A 27,803-nucleotide genomic window follows, 5' to 3' on the forward strand; every position below is an offset into this window, starting at 1 on the left:
TAAACAGCAACACGATACCCACTGAAGCAACTCCTAGGCTCCCCTAGGTTCCCAACCTTACCGAACCGCCCAATAAACTTGTTGGAGCATATCCTAGGCTTTCCTAGATTCCCAACTTCGCCCTGCCATTAGCTGCTGAAGAACTCCTCATGATGCCAGCCATCCACCTCCTAAATATCGGCATATCTACTTAGTAGCTGACTCCCATCATTCAAGAGTTCCACAAAGAACAAAGCAAGAAACATTCATGCAGTAGCACTCCGATCCAAAGAACTATTATAGAACATTCAGCCCACATATCACAACTCATGCTATCCACATCCATCTATCCTCACTGTCGGCTGCCTTATGCATGCAAATTATACACAGAACGGGGTCTAATAGACTGTCGAATAATAGACTCTACCTTAGGACCACAACCATACAAGGAACATGAAATAAGGTCAAATCACTTATTCTAAGGCTATAAGATCCTAACAGTATACAATTTTCAAAGCATACACTTAGCAGTTACCAATACCAATAATCCTTCTCATTCTAGCATGGCATCCAGTATCTCCAAGGCTACATGTATCACATATCAGGCCAATCTATCGCTGACTACTCAACACTAACATTCAAGTCTACCAACTCATACAACATATAAAGACATCTCTCCTAGCCCTAACTAGCATGTGATTCTCATATTCATAAATCAAGTCATAACATATACCATATATGGGTATTTTGGGAAACTTACTTGAGCTCGGCTGATTGCATGCACCACACCCTTTCTTGTCTTAGAAAACTTTTTCCTTGAAAACATTTTTCTTTTTTGAAAACTTTACAGATCCTCAATTTGAGTTCAGACAGACTTGAAAGTATGTTTGTGTCCCTCAAACCAAGGCTCTGATACCAACTTGTAATGACCCAAAAATCAAGGGTAAAAATTTCATTTTTTTATTATAGTCAAAACATAGATATCATTTAATCCAGGCATTCCAAAAACATAGTTAATTAAAACATTCATCAGAATTCATCCCAAAATCACTTATTGCGGAAAATATGGGTGTGTGCGCTGCGATCAAGCCGGATCCTTCCTTTCCAAACTGTTGATACCCGAAACCATAAACAAAAATGTAAGCACGAAGCTTAGTGAGTTCCCTAGAGCATACCCCACACAATCCATATAATCACATAACCCATATTAGCTATAAAAGCTACATAAACCACATAATCCATGTATACAACATATAGGGATGTCTTGGACTCCCCCAGGGTCTTACTCCAGGATGCCATGGGCTCCCCACATGGTCTTACACCTAAGTGCCATGGGCTCCCCCATGGTTTTTAATAGGAAAGCCATAGTCTCCCCACATGGTCTTACATCCAAGTGCCATAGGTTCCCCCATGGTCTTTAATAGGAAAGTCATGGGCTCCCTACATGGTCTTACATCCAAGTGCCATGGACTCCCCCATGGTCTTTAATAGGAAAGCCATGGGCTCTCCACATGGTCTGACATCCAAGTGCCATGGGTTCCCTCATGGTCTTTCATACTAGTATACCACATATATACAACTAGCATATAACCAACTAACATGCCACATAACACTACATTAACTAGTGTACCACATATCATAAAATGGGCCGGCCTTGGTGCCTTAGACCCATTGGTATGGTGAGGAGACTTACCTCCTCGAATGCAGAAGCTTCCCGAATGACATCCTTAGTTGCTTCCCCGTCGGCTTCCCGAGTTGCCAATACCAATCAATATACCAAATATGATCCAAAACTGAGGCCCAATCCTAAAACAAAATCTCAATACTATAATGTCTATAACTCCATCAATAGACCTAATCCGAGAAGGCCCAATACCAAAAAGGCCTAAAATACTGAATTGTCAACCCTAGTCAACTCCCGGTCAAAATAAAAGTCAACAGTCAAGGTCAACAGTCCATGTTGACCCAACTCGTTGAGTGCATCTAGCAACTCGTCGAGTTCCTTCAGTGTTCAGAAACCGGGAAAAACCTTAGCCAACTCGCCGAGTTTTCTTAGTATCTAGAAAACGGGAAAACCCAACCCAACTCGTTGAGTTTCCAGAGCAACTCATTGAGTTTCCAGAGCAACTCATTGAGTTTCCCCTGTCTCAACATATTCAACCCCTTTCCAATCGAATCTAAAGCCCCAAAATACAGATCTAACCCCTATGGTTAAGATACCACGTAAAGTTGCTAACTTTACATTCATGCAAGGCATCAAAGGCTAAAAACACTTAATCAAAGGTTGTCAAGGGACTTAGAGCATGAAGGAGGGCCAAAACTTGATAAAGTTGGCAACCTTAAGTCCCCAAAGGCCCTAAGATGTCCAGATCTGAAGCCATATCTTCATAGCATGCTCAAATCCAATAATGGTCCCAAACTATGATAACAATGACCATAAAGTTTCATAGAAGAAGATCTAAGCAATGGAAGGTCAAGGTTTCGACATTATACCTTAAAATGGTTGCCACAACAGAGTAAACATTGGATCTATAGCCTATCCATTCAACTATGCACCAACCACTTCAAGCTTCTTCGCATAAACACCAAAAAGGCACTCCTTAAGCCCTCACAAACTCAAAATGGGATATGAGACACGATTTAGGGTTTCTCTGGACAAAGGGGTGATAAGGGAGGCTACAAGTGAGGCTTAAGGCCTTTAAATAGGGTTCAAACCCTGAAAATTAGGGTTTTCCTTTCCAGTGTCTACTCGTCGAGTTTGGGCCTTCCAACTCGTCGAGTACACCCTTCATTCCGCATCCAAAATAATCTCTACTCGAAGATTTGCGACTCCCTAAATCATCGAGTTCCAACCATAAAGTTTAAAAGGGCTGAAAACTGAATAACACATAAACCAAGCGTTACACAATAGTTCGGTTTGCACTTTGGAGTCAAAGGGTAAAATGGAAATGTAGTGTTTCAGACTTCTTTTATGAATTATGGATTTTAGTTCGATGTGTTTTAAGACAAAAGTAATTAGAAAGGGTTGTAGAGTTCCCCAATACCTTTCCGTCAAAAACGGAATTAAAACGAAGAAGTTATGATCGTTTGAAGTTTGGGTGGTTTTGGGCCAAGCTAAGTATGTTGGGCGTACAAAAAGGTGTACATTGTTGTGTTTTAAGCACTATAACACTTCTATGGTGCACATGCAACCCTAGATGCTTTGGATATATGTTTTCTCTAATTATACATGCAATTTCAATTTTCCAAAGGATACATCCTAACTAGCATGCAATAGAGGATATACAATATAAAACTCATAATTAGGTGAATACCTCTTGATGTAGTTGTTCTTATTGGCCTTAGAAAGCTTTAACACCTCAAGTGCGATGCCTCAAATGGTTCACAAACACCATGACCAAAGGAGGACTTGAGAGAGAGGTTAAGCACCACCAAAATCGGCTAGGGTTCTCTTAGAACTCATTAGAATGCTTAGGGTGTCCGATTTTGGCGAAGGGATAACTCATATATAGTGTAGGATTCCAAGAGTCATGGGTAAACCCTAATCCATACACTTACGTTATGATCCATATCTCATGTGGGCTAACTCTTCATCGATACTTACATAAAACTTAGCCCAACATGGATCAATATCCCAAACACTATATATGTCACTAATTTACATAATCAGTCCCCGTTAATTTAATTAGACTCTTTTGATCATTAAATTAATTCCAAATTAATTCTTGATCAATACTAATTAAATATTATGATTTCATATTAATATATTATACTTGTAATATATTAATAAATCATAAATAACCTCTTTCTCAAATATCCATCCTATCATATTGTTCTGGTGAAGGCAACCCAAATGGACCATGCTACTCTCATGTCAAGTACATATCAATTATAGTTATGGGCTTAGACACCTAATCCAACATACGTTGGGTATACTAATGTAATCCTGAGTACGGTGGGCATACCAGGAGTATGTTGGGCGTATGCAATCAGTGCCTAAACCCTATTTTTGTGGTTTAAGCCCTATTTAAGCTCCCTATAAATAAGATGTGAGGGGTGCCATAATTTCTCACACCTTAAACCCTTCTCTCTCTCTCTCTAACTTCTCTCTAAACCTTTCCCAACCCTTAGTAGTTCCCAAGTGCTAAGAGGCGAGTCCCAGAGCGCCAGAAGGCTCCGCGAAGAAGAGCTTTTCGGCTCAGAAGTTTTGCCCCTGCAGAGCCCAGTTCCTAGCCAAACCCCTGGTAAGTGAGATATGCTTACCCTACTCTAAGTATAGCTTATGTTTAAGTTTATTATTGTTATTATGAACTTATAAACAATATATATTAAATATAATATAAAAGTGTTATTATAATATTTTTTAACTACCCGCGGTACTGGGAATCTAGTATGAAGGGCTGCATAGGGTTGTTGGATTTCAGAAGTGCTATAATGCCAAAATGGTCTTGTCCTCCAGTGTTTCATGTCTGACCCCTGTCTGTACATAGTGGTTGAAAAGTATTGTTTAACACTTATAAAATAATATCGTTCGTAAATAGTCGCAATAAATATTAGACTAAAATTTAGCGGTAATGATACTAGGTTTCGTCGAAGGAAAATAGAATTGTTAGAAGCGAAACGTTGTCCGAGTTTGGAATTGTCATTGTAACAAGTGAGTGCACAGTGTTTTTCATGAACATGATTTTAATACAAATATTGATTAAAGTATTAAATATATGTTTGTGTGTGAAATATTTGTTATTGCCTGAAATACGTGTTAAGAGCATATCTGATAATATATGATGATTTAAGATACATAACAAACCTAAATTAATTTAGATGAATATCGGGTAGTATCTACTTATGAGTGTGGTTGAGATATACACGAAGAGTCGAACTTTAATATTTGTCATTGATCCGAGAGCATGGATTAAACATTATCTTTTGTCTTTAATCCAAAAGCATGAATTAGACATTGTCATTTTTATAAACATCGACATGATTTTCAAGAGTTTTCCTAAAACATTCTGATCATATAGCGAGGTTATATCGGAACGTTGAGCTATAGCACTCAACCATGTGTCTATGTGATTCTGTCAAAAAAAAAAAAAAAAAAAAAAAAAAAAAGACTAATTTGACTCCTAGTGTGCATGGGTATTTCAAACCAACATAAACCATATTGCATGGATATTTCAAACCTACATAATTCATCTCGTATGATATAATATTCAATAAACTTCACCAAGGCTATGCTTTCTTAAATATATTTCACAATCAGAATTACCTATAATAATTTAATTATGATAAAAGAAACAGTATTTTAGAACAAAACTGCTAACATATTTAGGAATCAGGAATGGTTTTGATAGTCACAATATCATTTATATATAAAAAACTAGAAAAACAGGCAGGCATCGGTTGTAGTGTTGATGTGCACATGATATGTTGCTTCCGCCATGTTCTTTGCACGTGACCTACCAATCTTAAGTCTCAACACTCTTAATCACTCTTTCCCGTAACAATTCCATATTATTCGTTTATATTATCCATAAACTTTTACTTTAAGAAGATAAAATGATTTATAAATTACATCGTTGAACGATAGGTCTATGACTATGTCTACCTACAACTACAAGCTTAGAATATCCGCATTTTTTTTCGTCATTAATTGTTTTCGTATTTATATGATTTTTGAAGACCGTTACTTCATATTTTTTTTCCTTGAATGCTCGGAATGCTTTAGTGTATCGGAACGAAAGAAGAGTTGTTATGCTTCTAACGGATAACAGTAGTATTACTATTTTTAATTGGGTTAAAAATAGATCTAAACTCCGTCTTTTTGATTGGTGAGCTTGGTGGATGTCTCATATTTCAAACTTATTTTTGTAATTTGGCTTCAACTTCTCGCTTAAGTCCTTTTCAATGCTAATTTTTTGTCTGTTTAAAAAAATAAAGAAATAAATAAAAAGAATATTTTGTTTTACGGAACCTATAAAACGGTTCAGACATTTAGGCATGGCCATGTTTCTATAGGTGTTTGCTGTTGCCTTCTCATATTTTTCTATATTATCTATTATTTTAGGTCATTGTCGTTTGCTCTTTATGATTTTTGAAACATGGTGTTAATTCATCATGTTAAAAAGAGACCATAACAACTAATTAGTAACCTTTAATTGTCACTTTAGACAACAATTCATTTAATGATGTTAGCTGCCTTTCATTTCATCAACCCCACACAAAACCAAATAGGGTTTTAAGAAATAAATCAAGGTTTTGATTTTTGACATACACGGAGAAAAAGAAAAAGTGAGACAAAATATCTTTGATTTGAACAATAAACTTTTTGGATAAAAATGCAAAAAAATAATCAGTGGATTAAAGTCACATGTTGATATATAGTTGAAGCGTGGACTTTGTAGTATGCTCATAAGAATAATAGTTTAAGGTTAAAGGCACATTATATATTATGCAATAATGTTTTTATTATTTTGTGGTGTATGTAAAAAAGTTGTTTTTAAACTAAATTTGCGGGTAATTCTATCAATTTACTCAATAGTGTTTTATACTTACGAACTTATATAAATGATACAAATCACAAAACCAGGTTTCAAACTGATTAAACATTATTTGGTCATAAATGATATGTGGAACTTATATAAAACTTGCATTTTTTCTTGAACCACATTAATTTGAAACTCTCATTCAATTTTTCCTTTCATCATATTCATTTGAAACTCCCATTACTTTTCAATTTCTTTCTAATAATTATTATAAGTTGGTTAATAAGGTTAAATAAATATCAAAACTAAAGTGTAATCATATATAAACTAAATTTCAATATTAAAAAAATATATATTTTCTTCTACTTATAAAGTTTGTTTTTAACTTTTAACATATTATACTTAATTTAATAGGTCTAATATGTTGTATGTAAACCATTATCATTTTAAAGTTATAACTTTTGATCAATTTGTATAAAATACTTAAATTGTTAATTTAAATATAACCTTACAAGATCAACTTAAATATAAAATTCAGTTCGACTTAAAAAACCAAAGAATATTTTGTAAATAGTTAAAAATGATAAATTGTAGTGTCTTTCTAATAATGATTATAAATTGGTTAATAAAGATAAATAAGTATCAAACCTAAAGTATAATAAAAAATAAACTAAATTTCAATATTAAAATAATATTTTTACTTCTACTTATTAAGTTATGTCTTTAACTTTTAACATATTATACTTAATTTATTAGATTTAATATGTTGTTGTATGTAAACCATTATTAGTTCAAAGCTACAACTTTTGAACTGTATGGACAAAATACTTCAATTGTTAATTTAAATATAACATTACAGGGTCAACTTTAATATAAATTTCAATTCCACTTAAAAAAACTCAAAGAATATTTTATCAATAGTGAAAGTGATAAATTGTAGTGCTAAATGCAAAACTAAATTATAATATCAATTCACTAATATATTTCGTAAATATATTTTTATAATCGTTAAAAGATTTGAAATAAGTAGCTTAAAATAACTTACAATAACAATAGTTAAAAATAACTCTATATAAATGATTGTATTGTTACCTTTAAAATCAAAAATAAAAAAATAAAAATAAATTGTTTGATGTTTTAAATAATTAGACTGATAGAAATTAAAAAGTTAACAAATAAATTTTAAAAATGAATTAACAATAACAACAACTATAAATATTATTAAACCATATATTATATTTAATTTTATTCATGACAAACCCGCAAGTAAAGGTCATTCAAAAGATTGAGATTATGCAGTTTTAATAGATGTATATATATTATCATATAATTCAAAATAATCAATATAATATATCAACTTAGTATACAAATTATTATATCAAATTTAACAACGACATTATTGTTATATTTAAAAAATATATATTTGTAAAGTTTCAACTTTATAGATGCTTCTGCGCAACGCGCGGGCATTCGCCTAGTATACTTATAAAGGAAACATTTTTTCTTTCACCAAATTCATTTGAAACTCCCATGACCTTTCAATTTCTTTCTAATAATGATTATAAGTTGGTTAATAAGGTTAAATAAATATAAAACATAAAGTGTAATCATATATAAACTAAATTTCAATATTAGAAGAATATATTTTCTTCTACTTATAAAGTTATGTTTTTAACTTTAACATAATATACTTAATTTATTAGGTCTAATATTTTGTTGTATATAAACCGTTATCATTTTAAAACTACAACTTTTAAACAATTTGTATAAAATACTTAAATTGTTAATTTAAATATAACCTTACAGGATCAACTTAAATATAAATTTTAGTTCAACTTAAACAACCTAAAGAATATTTTGTAAATAGTTAAAAGTGATAAATTATAGTGTCTTTCTAATAATGATTATAAGTTGGTTAATAAGGTTAAATAAGTATCAAAGTTAAAGTGTAATCATAAATAAACTAAATTTCCATATTAAAATAATATTTTTACTTCTACTTATAAAGTTATTCTTTAACTTTTAACATATCATACTTAATTTATTAGATTTAATATGTTGTTGTATGTAAACCATTATCAGTTTAAAGCTACAACTTTTAAACATTTTGGACAAAATACTTAAATTATTAATTTAATATAACATTAATGGGTCAACTTCAATATAAATTACAGTTTCACTTAAAAAACCCAAAGAATATTTTGTAAATAGTTAAAAGTGATAAATTATAGTGCTAAATGCAAAGACTAAATTGTAATATCAATTTAACTAAAATATTTCCTAAAGATATTTTTATAATCGTTAAAAGTTTTCAAATAAGTAGCTTAAAATAACTTACAATAAAAATAGTAAAAAATAACTCTATATAAATAATTATATTGTTAACTTTAAAATAAAAAAAAATTATTTGATGTTTTAAATAATTATAATGATAGAAATTAAAATATTAAGCAAATAAATTTTAAAAAATTAATTAACAATAACAACTATAAATAACATTAAATCATATATTATATTTAATTTTATTCATGAGTAACCCGCAGATAGAGGTCATTCAAAAGATTGAGATTATGTAGTTTTAATAGATGTATATATTATCATATAATTCAAAATAGTCAATATATTATATCAACTTAGTATACGAATTATTATAACAAATTTAACAACAACGTTATTGTTATATATATATATATATATATATATATATATATATATATATATATATATATATTTGTAAAGATTTCAGCTATATAGATGCTTCTGCGCAACGCGCGGGCATTCGCCTAGTTTGGTCATAAATGATATGTGGTTACTATTTTAGTATTTTATATGGAAACTCGTGAGGGCAAATAGAGTCGAGCGGGGGAGTCCATTGAGGGTCTCCGACGTAGCCTCAACACCATTCGGACGATAATATGAAAGGACTTGTTTGAATAGAGAACTCGAGTTAAGAATCAGATGCATGTGCATTGTGTTCTTTTGATTATTATTCCATTTAGCCCTTGTTAACATATTATCTTTGATAAAATATTAAAAATGATTTGGGAATTGGATTATTGCAATTACCTTATTCCATTTCAATCACCAATTTCATGTTTATTCACTAATCACTAAGTATTAAAAATGCCTAAAATTACTATTTTGACATGTATAATAAGATTGAGCTTAGATGCTCGACATAAAAAAATAAAAATAAATAAATAAATAAACACAACTTATGGTGGTTCGTATATTTAATTGGAAACCCTCATATTTGAAATCCTTCAAAACATTAAACTATCAACTTGAGTGACAAAATTCCATAAGGATTATTTAAATGGCTAAATATTTTATAAAGAAACCAATATTTCTTTTTTACTGAAATATTAAATTCATGTATCAAACTGTAAATATTGAAAAAAAATATTCATAGGAAACATGTTACAATGAACATAGTTTAATACAATGAATTATCGATTAATATATATATATATATATATATATATATATATATATATATATATATATATATATATATATATATATATATATATATATATTCACCTAGGAAATATATGAATTATCGATTAACATAGGAAATATATATGTACCAAAGTTTATATATCTTGTAGTATACATTCACTTTTCATATATATATATATATATATATATATATATATATATATATATATATATATATATATATATATATATATATATATATATATATATATATATATATATATATATATATGAAAAGTGAATGTATACTACAAGATATATAAACTTTGGTACACAAACATATCATATTAAGTCGTTTTTATATCATATATGTCTTGTAATTATCTAAAGTTCTTAAAATTCAATTTCTAAGTTGATTTGCTTTCAAGATTTTTCGAAATTTCACCATTTGCACCTATAATATATATGATAGGTGTTCCTTTAACATAACTTTCATTTGCAAATATAATATATATGTTAGTTGTTCCGCAGAATGATGTGATGTAATAGGAAAATAATGGTGAAATTTTAAAACTCTCGAAAATAAATCAAGTTAGGAATTGAATTTTAAGAAGATTGAACAATTACGATGTATATATGATACAAAAACGACGTAAAATGATTAGTTTGGATACAGAATATTATATATACCTTGTAGGGTGTATTCATTCATTTATTTATATATATATATATATATATATATATATATATATATATATATATATATATATATATATATATATATATATATATATATATATATATATATATATATAATTGTGTCCAATCATACTTCTATTACACTACGAGTGAAATAAAACAAAAAGGTTCCTTTGGTCCATCTTTTGACACGTGAAGGAACGGCCCTCCAAAGAGAGAATCTTTCATGGTTAATTTATGAGTAACTAACAGAAAACGGTATTATTGGTGTAAGCTTAATATTTTCTTGTTATTTTATAAAATCAAACCATGTGCTATGGTGTTTTTCTAATAATGTAAACCAAAATATTTATCATAGTAATCAAATTATTAACAAAGATTTGATTAACACAACTGTAAAGATATCAAATGGAGCAATCAATCATTCAACGACGTTTATTTATATCAAATTTGGTTAGCATTTTATGACTCATCATATATCATGAAATCTATATTTAATATAATCCTAATTTTTTTTTAACAAGATATATACAAAAAGCTAGCAAGACACAAGAAAAAATTGACAATTACAACGGGATGTCATTTGTTGGATTATACATTCAATCAATTTATTTGATGACAAACTTAATGTTTTTATACACAAACCACTTAAAAGAATAATAAACAATAGTACAAAACGCTCAACTATCATATTCTTCTTCATTTTGTTGTCCGCAAACACATTATCATTACAGTATTGCCAAAGCATTCATCAAACCAAAAAACAATCGCCTCTATTACAATCTTTTAGGACTTTAAAATCCTCATAGTCTATCCAAGTGAAAACATTTAGGACATTTGTGAGAATCGACATACCTATATTCACCATCTACCAACCGCCCTCCAAATAGTGTTAGTCACTTTACATGTGAGAAACAAGTGTTCAAGCTCTTAATTTTCCAACCCACATATCAGACAAATGATAGAAGGAACATCTATTCTCCTCCTATTAGTATTATCTTCAGTTAATAGTCATTTCAAAATCAAGCGCGACACAAAAATATTAACCTTTCGGGAAACAAACTTGTTCTAATTAGTGGCACTATTTCCATCTACTAACATTGAATCATTAATACAACTCCTAACTCTTTAACCGAAAACAAACCCATAATTATCAAGCTGCCAAACATATTTGTCTTGATCTTCCGATATAATGACATTCACAAACAAACCTAACATGTCCATCAATTGTACCATCTCGACCCGACCTCTCACCTCTGGCCTCCAAGTTTGCCTCCACACATCATCCATCCATGAATCACTAACCATGCAATCTTTATAAGTTTCCAACAGGAAAAGTCTATGAAAAACGTATATAAAACATGATATTCCCACACCACACCAACTTCCAAGACATCGTGTTGTGACCATTACCGATTTATTTTATAAGAGTATCACAAGGTATATTACCTTTGACATGCAATTTTTTAATCGCCAAAGCAATCCTCGGCCACACCCTTTTACGCCTAGTTCCCGAGTTTTAGCGAGAAAAGAAAACATGAGAAAAGAAAGTAAGGAGAATTTTTTTTGTCTTTTGTGTTCCCACGTTGGAAAGAAATGGAAGGAAAATTAAATATTTTATTCTTTCTCTCCAAACAAATCGGAAGGACCATACGAGTCAGTCTGTCAGTTGCAGCTAATAGATCTTGGTCACTGCATCAGCTCGATCGGGTGTTCATAATATGAAGTAAAAGGATTTGAACCTTTGTATACCGGTACCGGCTTCAGTTGATTACCAACATTGAGTTCAACATCAATTGGGTAAAGCCAGATGGGAGAGGCGACCAAAGGAAGTTGGTTCACCTTCTCTCCTCAAGTCAAAATAAAAAAGAAAGAAGAGAACGAAAAGAGAACTTCGTATTTCCACTGGAAAAAAAAACACTTGAATTAGATCTACCAAATGATCGACTTAAATCGGAAATTAACGTCGGATCCCGGCTAACCGAAGAAGTCAGACTGAAGCGGAGGAGCAGAAAATGAATCAACTCAGTAGAATTAGGTATTGAATATGACTTCTAAAGTGACTAAACGAGGGAAAGTAATCATTTCATTTCCTTCCACTTCCCCCCTTTAATGAAACTCAGGAAAAAATTTCTTTTACTTTCTTTCTCACTTCCACTAATTTCCTTTCTTTTCTTTCGTTAAGTTAAACTCAAGAACGGGGTATAGTTCGAGACCAAACATTGACCCAGTCTATGCCCGGTGACCATGTAAAGTTGTTACCTTACCCAAATTGCATAACTTTCATCCATCTCTATTTTTTAAGCAAAGCATTATTGAACCCCTCCAAGCTTCCAATCTAGATACTATCTTTTCCTTTTGGGAGCCATAACCAGATCCTATCTAATCTAATGTATCTTTATTTCATCATTCTTTCCACCCTAAAAGATAATTAACCTCAAGGACTCTAAAATATTCTTGACTAAAACTGACGTTATAAATACCGACATGTAATAAATCACTAAAGATCCAAGAGCTCAACAAAATAGATCAACCCTCAATCGATAATATTTTCATTTTCCATCCGGACAACCTATCTCAAAATCTCTATATATAAACTGCTTCCACCCATACACGATATCCATTCTCGTTCCCACATGGATCCCTGAATGTTGGAACGAAAACTAATCAACCTTACACCCCATGAGTAATGCACATTACTCAACCACACTCCGATCCACACCAAATCCATCCAAATTAGATTATTGCAAGTTCAACCTTAAGCCTAAAGTCAGGTAAATATACCCCAAAATCATGACTATAGTGGTTATATTATGAGTCGACCACTCTCCTAAAAGTAGTATATCATCTACATAAAAAAAATGTGAGAGACCATGATGTTAGTATTATCAACCTTTAGACCTCAATAAAGACCATCCACAATCATATCCACAATAGCAAGGTGGAGACCTTCCATAGTAAGGATGAGCAAAAATGGAAGTAGCTAAGGACAAACAAGCCCAAATCATACTCAACCATTTTCTCCAAACCCTAAAAAAACCCATGATTGTCTCCAAGTACTCCTGTGAGATACTGTTAGAGATTAGAATTAGGTTGAATATGGCGTATAATATGAATAAAGTGGTCGATCCATGTTTGGTTTATAAGGCGTGAAGAGTTTGGGTTGTTTCGAGATTGTGTTTTTTGGTTGTTTGAGTGTTGGAAGAGTTTGAAAAAAAAACATTTGGGAAAAAAATGAAATTTAAAGTAATAGAAAATGTGTGCTTGTTTGAGAGAGAATGGAACTAAGAGTGGTAAAATGTGATGTTGGTGATTTTTATTTATTTTGGATATAAAACAGAAAAATATTGAAAATTTGAAATGAAAAACAGACAAAAAGTTAATGAAGGAGAGAAAGGGTTGGCGTAGCAAATTTATGTCGAGTTGGGTGCCTAAACTCGACATGCCAAAGCTGTATCACAATGTTTGTCGAGCTAACTCAGCATTGCCGAGCCCATTCCTTCTGGTCTAAGTTTTTCTTAGAAAAATCTCCAAATACGGAAATGACATATCATGTAGTTTGTTGTTACTAAATCTTTCTTTAACTACAAAAAATGGATTGATTCCCCTTGTTGGTATTATTTTGCAGGTGTGTGTGTGTGTGTGTGTGTGTATGTTTATATATATATATATATATATATATATATATATATATATATATATATATATATATATATATATATATATATGTGGGCTAAGTGAATATGTGGTTGTCATGTACCTAAGCTTATATATAGAACCCACCAAACAATGTAGTTTTGATCAATTTATATACAAACTAATCATGATATCTCTTATACTATTTTTCCTTAATCATACGACTTACTAAATCAAATATGTGGCTGTTATGTACCTAAGCTTAGGTATAGAACCTTGTAAACGACGTAATTTTAAACAAAACAAAACAAATTTCTTTTTCTCTTAATTTTGTTTTAATAGAATACCATTGAATTGAATTAAATTATGTAATGAAAAAGATCAATTATATATCTTTTTATTGCAAAGAATTCTTGAAGTTTATAGCAAAAGTAAAAAACTAATATTTTTTAACGAATATAACTCAAACATTTTGTCCTTCAATTAAAAAAATATATTCAATGATTTTGTGAAAAACTTGATTGATTATTGCATTTTCTTCTTTTATCTTTTATTACATTAGTTTTAATTAAAATTTAGTAGGATTGATTAAATGTTCATAACTTTCAATGCTTTAAGTTCTTAAACACAATTAAACAAAAGAAACATAAAATTTAATCGATTTAGTAAGTCATGTGACTAAGAAAAATACTAAATGAGATATCATGATTAGTTTTTAAATATATGGATTAAAACTACATAATTTAGAGGGTTTTATATATAAGTTTATATATATATATATATATATATATATATATATATATATATACTAGGTGTGAACCCCATGTATTACACGGGTTTATTAAAAAAAGTTAAATATAAAATAATAAGGATCAAGTTTTTCAATATATCTACCCTAATAAATGAAAACTAATTTCTTTGTTTATAATTGGATTCCATAACATTTTTTGTTTTGAAAAAGTTATTGTATAAGTGAAAATTATGATGTGTAAACATTTAATTATGGAAGAATTGATTATTGCCTAATTTGTAGTTGTACGGTTTTTTTTTTTTTTTTTGTATGGTTATTGAAATTTAATTTAATGATTCTACATAACATAAATAAACTCGTATAAAATATGGAATTTACTTTTAAATTTAAGAAAATTGAAAGCACAAGAAAATATCAAGTGGAAAAAGAAAAAATCAAAAAATCCTACAAAATGACATGTGTCAAACTAAATGAGAACATGACATTTAACAAAAACATTTTCCTTTATTAGGGTAGAATATATATATATACTAGGTTATAACCCGTGGAAACCACGGTTATAAAATCAATTAAACTTTTATAGTAAAAATTCAAAATTATTAATCCATTATTTTAAATAAATTATTAATTTAAGAGATATTTTTTTAGTTATGTGAAATAATCGTTGATTCAAATAAATATGTAAAATTAATTTTTAATATATATGACATTTTTTATTTGTGAATTAATGAAAACATTAATATAAATTTTAATTTTTAAAATAGAAAATAAATATATTGATAAATAACATCACATTATTGATGAGGTCTAAAAAATTTAAAATGGAGAACGAATATGTTGACAAATGACAACACATTAATTAAGAGGTCTAATATGATAACACATGGCAAAAAAAACTACTCTTTTATTAGTATATATATATATATATATATATATATATATATATATATATATATATATATATATATATATATATATATATATATATATATATATATATATATATATATATATATATATAAGTGAAGTGGGTTTCCCGCCAAGAAATAGGTAAGAAAAGAAAGTATTGTTTTATTTCAAGATTCATGCACCCCGACCTAGGTAACATGATTTTGCCTTTTCTGTGTCTGTCTGGGCATCTCCAATCAAATCCCAGTTTTTTAACTTCTTCTGTTCCGCTTACCGACACCCACCCACTCACCTCTTTACTTTTTCATTAAAATTTCCCTAAATTCACTCTCAATTAGAATAATATAAAAAACTAAATACCATTAATTACTTAATTCTTTCCAATAACATACAAGATTAGCGTCTGTTAATAAAAAGTTCACATATCCCCCACACTCACCTAACATTTGGTTTGGTTTGTCATCTGGTCTTCTCCTCAGGTTTGACATCAAGTGATATACTTGAAGAGTACTTTTTGATTCTCAAGGAGATAAGAATGCTAGATGAAATACCAAGCATTGGGAACACGTATGACCAGATCTTTGACTTGTCAGATTGAGATGCTGACGTGGACGCCACGGCTGCGCCAGCAAGGCTACCGATGGATGTGTTTTGTAAGATCATGGGCAGGCACCCTAGGACAGTTGGCGCTAGAAAATCCCTTAAAAATTGGACATTTGTGGCGGCTAATGCGTAATTAATGACATACGATGGAATGGGGGAAAATCGGGCAAGTAGAACAAACTTCCAACCATCACGTTCCACTCCCCTTAACAGCACATGAAAATATTTGTTTCCATGGGCCCACGCTACTGCCGAACTAGAGCGCCTAAAAAGAATCCTGCAAAATCAATACAAAAAGGACATTTACGTCTTGTACACATATGAAACATGTCCCGCTGACAAAAAGTTACAATCAGTCCAATACACATCAAATTCAGTACAACCTGTTATGTCAGAAGAATCTGGTATAATGATATCTATATGTAAAAGATTCGTCTACCATACCATTTTTTTTGTCATAGATTAATGAAATCAAATGTAAAGTAGTATATTCTTTACTATAATTACTTGTGTTTTGGACTTTTGGTAAACAAATGAAATTGAGTTTTGATACAATTATTTTGAAATGACAAAAGACGGAAAGAATCCCACCTTTAGATATCAATCAATGTCCAAGGGGGTTAAGAGTTAAGACATGTGAGAGTGTTTCCAAGGTTACTTACTGAAAGATACTTAAAAACAAAGAGACATAAAAAAGTGACATATATTTCAAGACAAAAGCAAATTTAAATATCAAATCATGAAGAAAACAATGTCCATCTTTATTCCTTACATCAACCACAACCAAAAAGGCAAAAAAAAAAAAAAAAAAAAAAAAGTTTAAAAAGAATAGGGTCAAAGATGGGAATGTATGGACCAGATATCTGATAACAAATGTAGCACCACAAAAAAGGACCTTTGAGTCAGCATTAGTAGTAGATTTCATAATCTGATATATTTAAAATGTAATTAGTGGACATCATGTGCAAATGAATGGATGCCTGTTTCAGACCTTTCCATTTTTTTTTAAATGGGTATAAATACTTATCAGACTCAACTGATATACCGATAAAGTTCATTTCAAAACCAAAAAAGAATGAAAGAGAGTCAATCATTGAATGAGGCATTTTCCAATTTTAGAAAATCATGTAATGTGGATCCATGGTTTGCATTAAATATGTTTGTGTTTGGCAACATCTTAAGAGTAAGATACAGGGTTTAAAGAAACATGAGTCATCTTCATGTAAAATGCCATAGAAGGAAATTCATAAAACAGTGCAACAGCTGCATACATCTTCTAAATTTCTTACAGTTGTAAAACTTGTTTTGTTCAGATTCTTCTGGTTTAAGTGGTTCTTTGAAGGGACATTTTCCTAATTCATTCTTTCTAATTTATTTTGATCTATGATGTGTTGTCTTTCTTGTGTTTCTATTCTATATCAAGTAGGCATTTGGTTCAATCCCTTTAGTACAGTTGTAAGTTCATATTAGTAATTTTCTGTTTGAGTAGTTTGAACAAGTACTCTGTGCTTTGTCAATGTGAATTGAGGGTTTGAACTTCTATCATGTTGAATCAAAATTCAAACATCACATATATATGCAGTAATTGCTGGTGAAATAAAACATTATATGCCAATTTATGGTGAAAAAGCAGCAAAACCCTAGGGCTACAATCTGGAACTCATGTTTAAAATAAACTAATCTGAATTGAGGATTTGAACTTCCATCATGTTGAATCAAAACTCAAATGCAACATATATTATATATGCAGTTCTTGCTGGTGGAATGAAACCTAGGGCTACAAACTGGAACTCATGTTTATAAGAAATTAATCTGAAGTAACACAACTACTTGTAATTACTGAGAATAATAAACAGCAGCACTTAAATTCTTGAGAAATGCAGAAATGATACCTTCCGATCCAGAAGGAGAGGGAAGCGCCCATAACTTTGGCGGAGAAGACACAGAGCAAGGCCGGAAAGAATCCGAAGAGGAGAGAAGCACCAGCTTCGAAGAAGACAGCGTAGGGAAGACATAGAGAGAGGGAGATGGTGTGGATCCCGACATAGACTGGAATCGCCCAATTACCCAATCGATCGGACATGTGTCTGAAGAGTTCGACGACTGCGTCTTTGTCCCATACCGATGGTCCTTTGATCTTCAACACTGCCGCAGCTGCTCCGACCGCCACCGCTCCTGCTAACAATAATCCAAACTTACTACCACCTGCCATCTGAAGAAGGAATCTAGTAGTCGAATGAACGGAATCGAGATGGCTGCTACTGCTACTGTGCTACATGAAGCCATGGTGACGGAAGAAAACTGTTTCCGACGAGCTACTGGAAGTATTAGCCCAACAAAATGGCCCAATTGTTTAAGACAAGTCCACTATTATAGCACTCACAAACAGTCCATTATATTTTTGTCTGGAAAAACTTAAATATCAACATATTCTCAAACGTTTTTGAATAAATTATGATAATTGTTTTTGAAAATTGTAGAAATACTTTTAGTAATACTGATATTCGTTAAAAGTTTTATTGAGATGAAATAATGGATGTTTCTTTTACAAATGGTTATAATTATATTTAATATTTTTAATAAATGATATTATTGGTGTTTTCATTGATATTTAATATTTATATGAAAAAAAATTACGACATAAAAAAATATTTATGTATTTTAAAGAGTTTTTGATTCAAATATAATAAGCTAAACGATTTGATATTTTAGTGGTTATTAAGTTATAGATTTCTCAAAGTTGATTTCTATATATTCCATGTGTATAGTGCTTTTTAATTTTTTAATTTTTTAAGGTGTTCTTTAAATAAAAAAAAGTTATAATAAATATTTCGTGTTTTCATGTTATTAAAGGTTGTATTTATGTTTTTAATACTATATATTATTTGTTAATTGAAACTAAAAGGACTTTTCACATTCTTTAAATTATTGACATTCAATTTAAATATTAATTCCAATAACATCTTTTATTTATATATTTTTGACCTACACATCTTTTACTTATATATTTTTTACCTACATATTTTTTATTTGTACTTATAAAATTATGTTTTTATCTTTTAACATAGTAGTTGCGAGACTCATGTATTATATGTGGTGCACGGATTTAAAAAAAAAAAAAAAAAGTTAAATATAAAGATCTAAATATTTGAGATGTTTGAATGTATAAGAAAATAAGAAAGATATTGAATTATTAAAGTCGAAGTATTTTTTTTCTTTTAAATTTAAACAAATAATTTACATAAATAAACAAAGAAACTTAATGAGTCTTTAATTTAGGAATTTTGAAATTAGAAAGTAAGTCTATTAATTAAATTGATATCCATTTATTATTGCATTTATTGCAATTATTATATTTAAATATTATGTGGAATTTAATAAAATGAAGAAAAAAAACATAAAATTACATGTAGACAAAAATTAATTTAAAATAACCATAAAATGACATGTGACAAAATGAATAAGAATATGACCTATGACAAAAGATATTTACTTAATAGAGTAGATTATACTTAATATATTAGTCTAGACATATAGTTGTATATGAACCATTATCGTTTTAATGTCATAGCTTTTGAACAATTTGTATAAATTTATGTAACGTCCCAAAAATTTAGAGAAAAGTTTTCATTTTTAAAACAATAAACCATACAAATGAGTTGTTCCAAAACCAAACAAAGTGATTACAACATTTAAACATCGGAATAAAAATCATAAGTAGCCAACGCAGAAACTCTGGGGGATGTCATGCAGTCACGTCGGGCCTTTCCTTTTAGAACTTTGAAGGACCTAAAACCATAAGCATAAAGATTAGTGAGTTCCCAAAAATACCACATACCATACATATAATAGAGATTATTATATGTCAACTATAGTCTTACAGTCACCATTATGCAATGAGTTGTATCATTGTCTTTCCTTGTTAGGTCGGGGGCCAAAACCCGGGTCTTACAAACAAGTGCCAAGAGCCACCTCTTGGTCTTCCATGCAAGTATCACAAAGATAACTAGCATTCTACATATAAATGTCAGGGTCCAGACCTTGGTCTAGCATACAACTTACCAGGAGCCACCTCCAGATCTTTCATGCATTTGCTAGGGGTCACCACCTGGTATTCCTACATATCATAATCCGGTGGCCCGATATTGGTACTATCGACCCATAAGTACAGTGAGGAGACTCACCTGATTCACAAAGCCGACTAAAACCCAGCTCAATGTTGCGCCATCCATGGCCATGTCGTGGCCCTCATAAAATCGAACATATTTGCATTTTTTCGTTGCCACACCGTGGCAACCTATAGCCACATCGTGAGTGTTGGGTCTCCAACAACTTAATGGATTAAGCTGTTTACTTCTATTCCAAGAGTTCCAAAGCTCAGATCTAGCTCAATCTATGGTCAAAATGGATAAGTTTTCCAACTTTATCCATTATGACACCTAAAGATATCAAGATCTCCAATCCTAGGTCCATATAAAGCCAATTACCACAATGTCTTAACCATTAAGCCCTTAATCTGAAAAGTCCTTGACCCAACCACTCCAGAAGGAATTCTAACACCAGTTCTATCATAAAGATGAAAGCTTTAATACCAAGAAATGGTCCAAAGCATGCATAAAAACCTAGATATACATTGAAGGATCATAAAGCTTCAAGCTTGAAAATCGGTAAGGTCCGGAGCAAGGAAAGAGGTTGAATCTAGAGTTGATCTTGAATCCTTTCACTCAAACCACCTTTTTCTTATTGTTTAAAAACAACACAAAAGCACCAAAAACTCTAAGGATACAAAAATATGGGTTAGGGTTTCGATTCAGATGATTAAGGTTGAGAGGATGAGCAAACCTAAGAGTTAGTGCATTCATATAGGGCCTAAATCCAGAATCTAGGGTTTTGTACTTGAGGCGGCTATGCGCCAAGTAGTTAAATGAACTACTCCTCGCGTCAGCATGGCACTCATATGCCGTGTACCCAAAAATTCTCTTTTTCTTTTGTTTAAATTAAATAAGCTTGGAAAGAAACATGGCCGAAAATAAGATGTTACAAATATGTTCTCATTTTGTGATTACTAATCTAATACACATCAGTTATAAATTCGAAACGTGAAATAATAAATTTAATAGCGTCCTTATGTTTTTTTTGCACAAACGTTTATTAAGTATTGACTTTGTAATGTCACTAGTCCTTATGACTAACTCTATTAAAATATGGGGTTAAGTTTTTGTGAAACGACTAATATATTGTTCCTTTACAAGGACCAATTATGAAACTTTATCTTTATAATTTCACAAAAGTAGAGAATCATCGCTCACTGCCATTAGCCAACGTCTACCTCAACCACCACTAACGACATGAGTCCACCAGATTTGATACTAAAATCTTTGTTGGAAAAGGGAGTTGAAAGTTGAAACCAAGAAAAGAAATTGAAAACCAAGAAGAAAGAACTAAAACCGCAAATTCAATTTAATCAAAGGAAAAGAAATTGGAGCTAAAATTGAACAAAACCAACATCATCCATTCACTAAGCACCATCACTACCATTGTATAATGAGATACATATGCCAAGATACAAATAATGTAACATCTGGATTTCCAAGTATAATATTTTATGTATTTTATTTTGAGTCATGTGGAGTGACTCGACGAGTTGTGTGACAACCCGAAATTTCTATCTTGTACAACCATTCACTTCAATCGAAGTCAGACTTGTTTCTGCTAACTTTTAGCACTGTTTAGAGTCTGTTTGAGCATTCTGAGCCTAGTGCATCAAAGGAATTAGTATTTGGAAGTGTCAGTTTAAGTTCTTAACTATCTAGCAAACCGTAAACCTCCTCAAAAGGAGTTTATGGTCAAGACTTTAGAGCTTACGGTCATGGTGACCATAAACTCCTCCCTACATATATAATGGTTGATCATTTCAACCATTCTTTTCACTTTTCAAGCCTTAGAACTCATTCTCTCTTAAGTATCATCCGACTTTCTCATAGATCTTCAAGATTGTAAGTATTTATTCTCTTGATTTGTGGATATCCTTCTATATCTAGTGATTATACATGATTTCATCCATGAAATCTCTTCATTTTGATAGATCTTCAAGTGTTCTTCATTTCACCAAGAACACCAAGAACACACACTAGTGTTCTTGGATCCTAACCTCCCTTACAAGCTTCTAATAAGTAAGTACACTACCCTTAGCTTGTTATATACTTGAATCACTTGTTAAACACTTAGAAAACATCAAGAACTCAAGCACAAAAGGTGTTTACGGTCTAGTGAATCATCATTGACCGTAAACCCTTATAAAGGGTGTTCTTATAGCCTTTACCCTTCCTAAGGCTAAGCATGGTCCCTATAATCTGATACCTTTGAATGAAGCCCTTGAAAACCTTCATTTGTGAAAGATTTGGTGAGTTTGCGGTTGGATCTCCTTAGACCGTGAACTCCATGACCGTAAGGTCATTTAGACCGTGAACTCCATGACCGTAAGGTCATTTAGATCGTGAACTCCATGACCGTAAGGTCATTGGACCATAAACCATAGGACCGTAAACACACAACCATAAACCATAGGACCGTAAAAACATAGGACCATGAACCATCTTGACCATAAACACTTATGGTCATGCCATTTGGACCGTAAACTCTTTAGGGTGGCCATACACCCTAGTTATGAAATCATATGTGATTGTATCCCTTCAATCTAAGAGTTTCCTAGTCTATTAGGGTTTTATCCCTTATAATTAGTTGTTTATACACTAATCAAATACACATACATGTCATTATATGTTTATTAGGATCTTTGTGTGCTCAAGGTTTCACCTGACACTCAACATCCTATTTCCAAACATACTTATGTATCACTCACTACAGGTGAGTTCATACCTCTTAATCTACCTTTTAAATGATTTTAAATGCTTTTATAGGGGGGGGGGGGGAATACAAGTAGAAAACATGTTAGTTATATAATCAATCACATGTGATTTATAACTATGTTTCAAACAAAGGATTTCATATACTTCAAACTGTTTTTCAAACAAAGGATTTCATATACTTCAAACCGTGTTTCAAACAAAGGATTTCATATACTTCAAACTGTGTTTCAAACAAAGGATTTCTTATACTTTCAATTTGTATTATCAATCAAACTGCTTTTAAATCGTTTTATAAATTGATATCAAGTCATCAATATTTATTATAAATTTCTTCAAATGTTTTACAAAACTTCTTTTTAAACTTATATATTGTCAAATGCATGTCTATATATGTATAGTTATATAAGTAATGTTTAAAGGACTTAGGACTGATAACTCGCTTAATTTCCTTTTCCTTTTTTGGATGTGGCCTGAAAGTATCGGTTATTTGTCTGAAGGTCATTTAAATATCAATTATATATTATGTATACATATGTAGATATAAAAGTACTATCAATCAGTTTAGTACCTTTGGGTAGCAAAGACATACCTTCCTTCATTCAAACTATATAAATTACTAGTAAACTATAATAGGTATAGTTTAGGAGAATACTATCATATACAAATACTATAACAGAGAATACTATAACAGAGAATATTATAACAAAGAATACTATAACAGAGAATACTATAACAGAGAACACTATAACAGAGAATACTATAACAGATAATACTAGACAGAGAATACTATACATAGAATACTATTACTATAACAAGTATACTGTAACAAGATTCAGAGATAACATAATGTGAGATACTACTTCATGACACATCGACCATTTCGTTATGTCACGTTTTGTAATCACAATCTCCTGGAGGGAGAGTGTGATTTTACGTATAGATCTATACTGGATTGACTATCCTACACCTTGTTGTTCGCTACAATGGGACTTGCAAGTCTACGGGTGCCAAATGTCATTTCTTCCGGCGTCTTTCATCGTCGTGTTATAGTCGGTTTAGTATGGTAACAATCATATCACATTTTGCCTTAACTAAACCATTGGTTTTAAAGTAGTTATTACTTCAGTAGTTAATACAAATAATACTACAGTACACATATAAATTTTCCCATTATATTCAAATTGTGATATTCTCACATAAAGGGTAATATAAAACTATATTTTGGTAATGATAGTCATACTGGGGAAAAGCATCCACTTTTACAGAGAAACAAACATACAAAACAGTCGGGTCTTGGTAGAAGACTACTTTTTATACAAGTAGAAAATATAGGATTTTCCAGAAGTTTTCAAACATATACAAACATTTACATTGAACACTTGCAAACATTTTCATCAAACTTATACAAGCATTGACACTAAATACTTATGAACTCACCAGCTTAAATGCTAATCTACGCTTTCAAAATAACTTGTATTCTCAGGTCATCAGTAGACAGGTATCGATGCCAGGTTTTGAGAAGATGGAGCTCGTTCAAGACTCATCTCTTATTTTGAATTACATTTTTGGCGTCTGATAAACTAAACAGAACACACTTGTATTAAATTATATTATTAATGTAATGGATGATGTTGTTGCTTGTTTACTATTATGCTTTGTTGTGATACTATACATGATGTCCTCCACCCCGAACGTTTCCGTCATTCTGGTTTTGGGGTGTGACAATTTGGTGCCTCAACTCATCGAGTAGAGTCGCGACTGGTGACGTGGATTAATGAATGGACTTGACGAGTCCGTGAGCCGACTCGTCGAGTCAACGCTGTTGAAGGAAACCCTAATTACTCGGGCTTGTGGCCTATTTAAAGGCCCTTATGGCCTCCCTTTGCGGATACCTTCCCCAGATAGAAACCCTAACCTGACTTTTGTTGTGTAGAGAGAGAGAGAGAGAGAGAGAGAGAGAGAGTCCTTTTTGAGTATTCTTGGGCATTTTGGAGGAAAGATTTGAAGATCTTGGTGGATCTATTCAATAGGAGACTGTGGATCTTGTGTTCTTCTGTCATTAGCTTCTCTTCTGAGGTAAAAAGCTATTACCTTGGCCTCATATATGTTAGTTCTCATGTTGGGGAGTTTTCTTGGGTTTTCTCCCAAATCATCTTGTGAATTTGAGTTATTTGAACATGGTTGGGGTTAGAACCTCATATCTGGACTATAGAAGGTCTTAAGAGTCCAAAGATTCGAGATTTATTGAGCTTGAGGCAAGCTCATGAGCATTTAACCCTTCTTGGAGCTTGTAATGGTGTTATGGGGCATACATGCCATGCATGAACGTAAAGATCGAAGCTTTACGTGACATTCAAGCCTAGGGAGTCTAGATCTAGTGTTTGGAGTGATAGATCTGCCCAAAAACGTCTGAATGGGAGTTTAGACTTGATGGACTCGTCGAGTCCATGTGCAGACTCGACGAGTCGATTAAGGTTTACTCGATAAAGTCTATGCGCTGTAACTCGACGAGTAGGCGGGACTCGGCGAGTAGAGTTGGTTTTCATAAGGCCTCTGAGGGATCGAGGGGACTCGACGAGTCCTCCCGGTGCACTCGACGAGTTGAGTCAACATGGACTGTTGACTCAAGTTGACTTCCGTTGACCTTTGGAGCTTAGACCTATTATGAGTAATAGAGACCATGGAGGGTAGAATAGTCTTTTACCCTTACCAAGAGTTAGAGAGGGATTAGTAAAAGCTTATTAGAAAAATTGGTCTAATTAGAAATAATCACCATATGTATTAGGCGGCGGCTGATTCAGTGATTCGTGTACGATGTGTACTAGCTTGCTTACTTCGAGGTGAGTTTTCTCACTATACTTTACCGAGAGTGGTAGCTATGTGTGACCATAGGGTCTTATGTGCTTGCTTGAGTTATGCATGTTTGTGTGACATGTATTGTATGCTACATTATTTGTTGCTTAGACCGGACCGGAGGGTCCAACGAACTATGAGGTCGGAGGGTTCTCAATCAGAACGGACCAGAGGGTCCAACGAGCTATAGGACTAGAGGGTTCCAATGAGACAGATTGACCAAGAGGGTCTTCCAGAGCTATAGCCTCGAGTGGCTAATTATTTGTATGTGGTATTTTGGGGAACTCACTAAGCATTCGTGCTTACCGTGTTATGTGTTTATGTTTTTCAGGTACTTCCGAGGATCGCAGGAAGGCACCAGCATGATTGTACACACACCCACCGAGTCGAAGTTATATGTTTTATGGATCCTGGATTGTGATAAATACTTTTGAAAACTATATTGTTGATGGATAATTGGTTTTTTGAGAAATGTGATATGTTTTTTTATTATAATTAAAAAGGAAAAATTTATTTGAAAATTTACGTTGTTACAAGTTGGTATCAGAGCCTTGGTTTGAGGGATTCGGATACACCTTCGGGTATGTCTGGAATCAAACTGAGGATTTGAGAAAAAAATTCAATAAAAACAATCTTTCCTAAAAACGAGTAAGAGTTTTCAAGAGAAAAGCGGAAGGGAGCAGTGTGTACAATCAGCCAACGCCCGAACGGTGATTTCCCAAAATACCCTTATTTTATGTGTTATGTGATATTATAAGATATATATTTTGCATGCTAGAAAGTGGGCTAGGTATTTCATATCTTAGGACCAGAGTGGCTTGATTTGTGATGCCTTAGCCTTGGAGTTACTGTTGTGAGTTGCTTGAGTGCGATTCGGTAGCAAAGAGGAGCCTATGAGAGGCCTACTAGGGAGTAGCCTGTGTTCGGAGAAGCATAGAGTACTTGCGATCTGGGATCCTAGGAGGAGAACTTGGGATGAATACGGATGTGGTGTGAAAGGTAGTATTGGGCCCGTACTAATGGAAGCTCCGAATCGGTAAGCAGTCCAAGTTAGAATCCTTAGGGTGCTGAGGAACAAGTAGGGGTGAGTGATCGAGTGCGAGTATTCTCGATCGAGTCTCTGATTATTTTGTGTTGTGTTTTAGAGAGAGACATCATGGTGGGCATGCGCCACAACCTAGGGGCAGTGGTACCAATGGTACCTGCAATGAGGAGATTCGCAGGATGATTCACGATGAGGTGGCCACAGCCATCCGAGCAGAGATTCCCGAGATGTTTGGGTCTATCAAGACCACCTTGATTGAGAAATTTGATGAGCTTTATGTTGCGATTATCGAGGCGGCTGCTGCTGCAGCCACCGCAGTTGTCGCTGCTGCCAGGCCACATGGGGGTGACTCGTTGCTATACCGGGAGTTCAGAAACACGAAGCCACCAGAGTTTGATGGGACTCAAGATCCGATTGCCGCGATGAGATGGATCTATGACATCGAGGAGTGTTTCTACACTTGTTCATGTCCGAAACATTTGAGGGTACGGTTTGCGCTGAACCAGCTTCGCTTGGGGGCGAAGGGCCGGTGGAAG

General features: G+C 32.4%; 1 protein-coding gene across 1 annotated transcript; it reads right to left on the reverse strand.

Moving 5' to 3' along the window:
• Positions 1-16,242: 16,242 nt before the first annotated feature.
• On the reverse strand, positions 16,243-18,784 carry LOC111912360 (uncharacterized). The gene is made up of 2 exons (XM_023908092.3): positions 18,393-18,784; positions 16,243-16,777 (listed from the first exon to the last, which is right to left on the reverse strand). The coding sequence occupies exons 1-2, from the start codon at positions 18,710-18,712 to the stop codon at positions 16,357-16,359; spliced, it is 741 nt and encodes a 246-aa protein (XP_023763860.1). The 5' UTR covers positions 18,713-18,784; the 3' UTR covers positions 16,243-16,356.
• Positions 18,785-27,803: the final 9,019 nt, after the last annotated feature.

Source organism: Lactuca sativa, chromosome 3 (genome assembly GCF_002870075.4).
Source record: "Lactuca sativa cultivar Salinas chromosome 3, Lsat_Salinas_v11, whole genome shotgun sequence".
NCBI classification, from domain to species: domain Eukaryota; kingdom Viridiplantae; phylum Streptophyta; class Magnoliopsida; order Asterales; family Asteraceae; genus Lactuca; species Lactuca sativa.

Bases quoted from the DNA above. Each gene is read 5' to 3' on its own strand.
- LOC111912360 (XM_023908092.3), bottom strand. From the start codon at position 18,712: ATGGCAGGTGGTAGTAAGTTTGGATTATTGTTAGCAGGAGCGGTGGCG. The intron at 16,778-18,392 runs GTATCATTTCTG...TTGATTTTGCAG, and splicing joins CTCTCCTTCTGGATCGGAAG to GATTCTTTTTAGGCGCTCTA.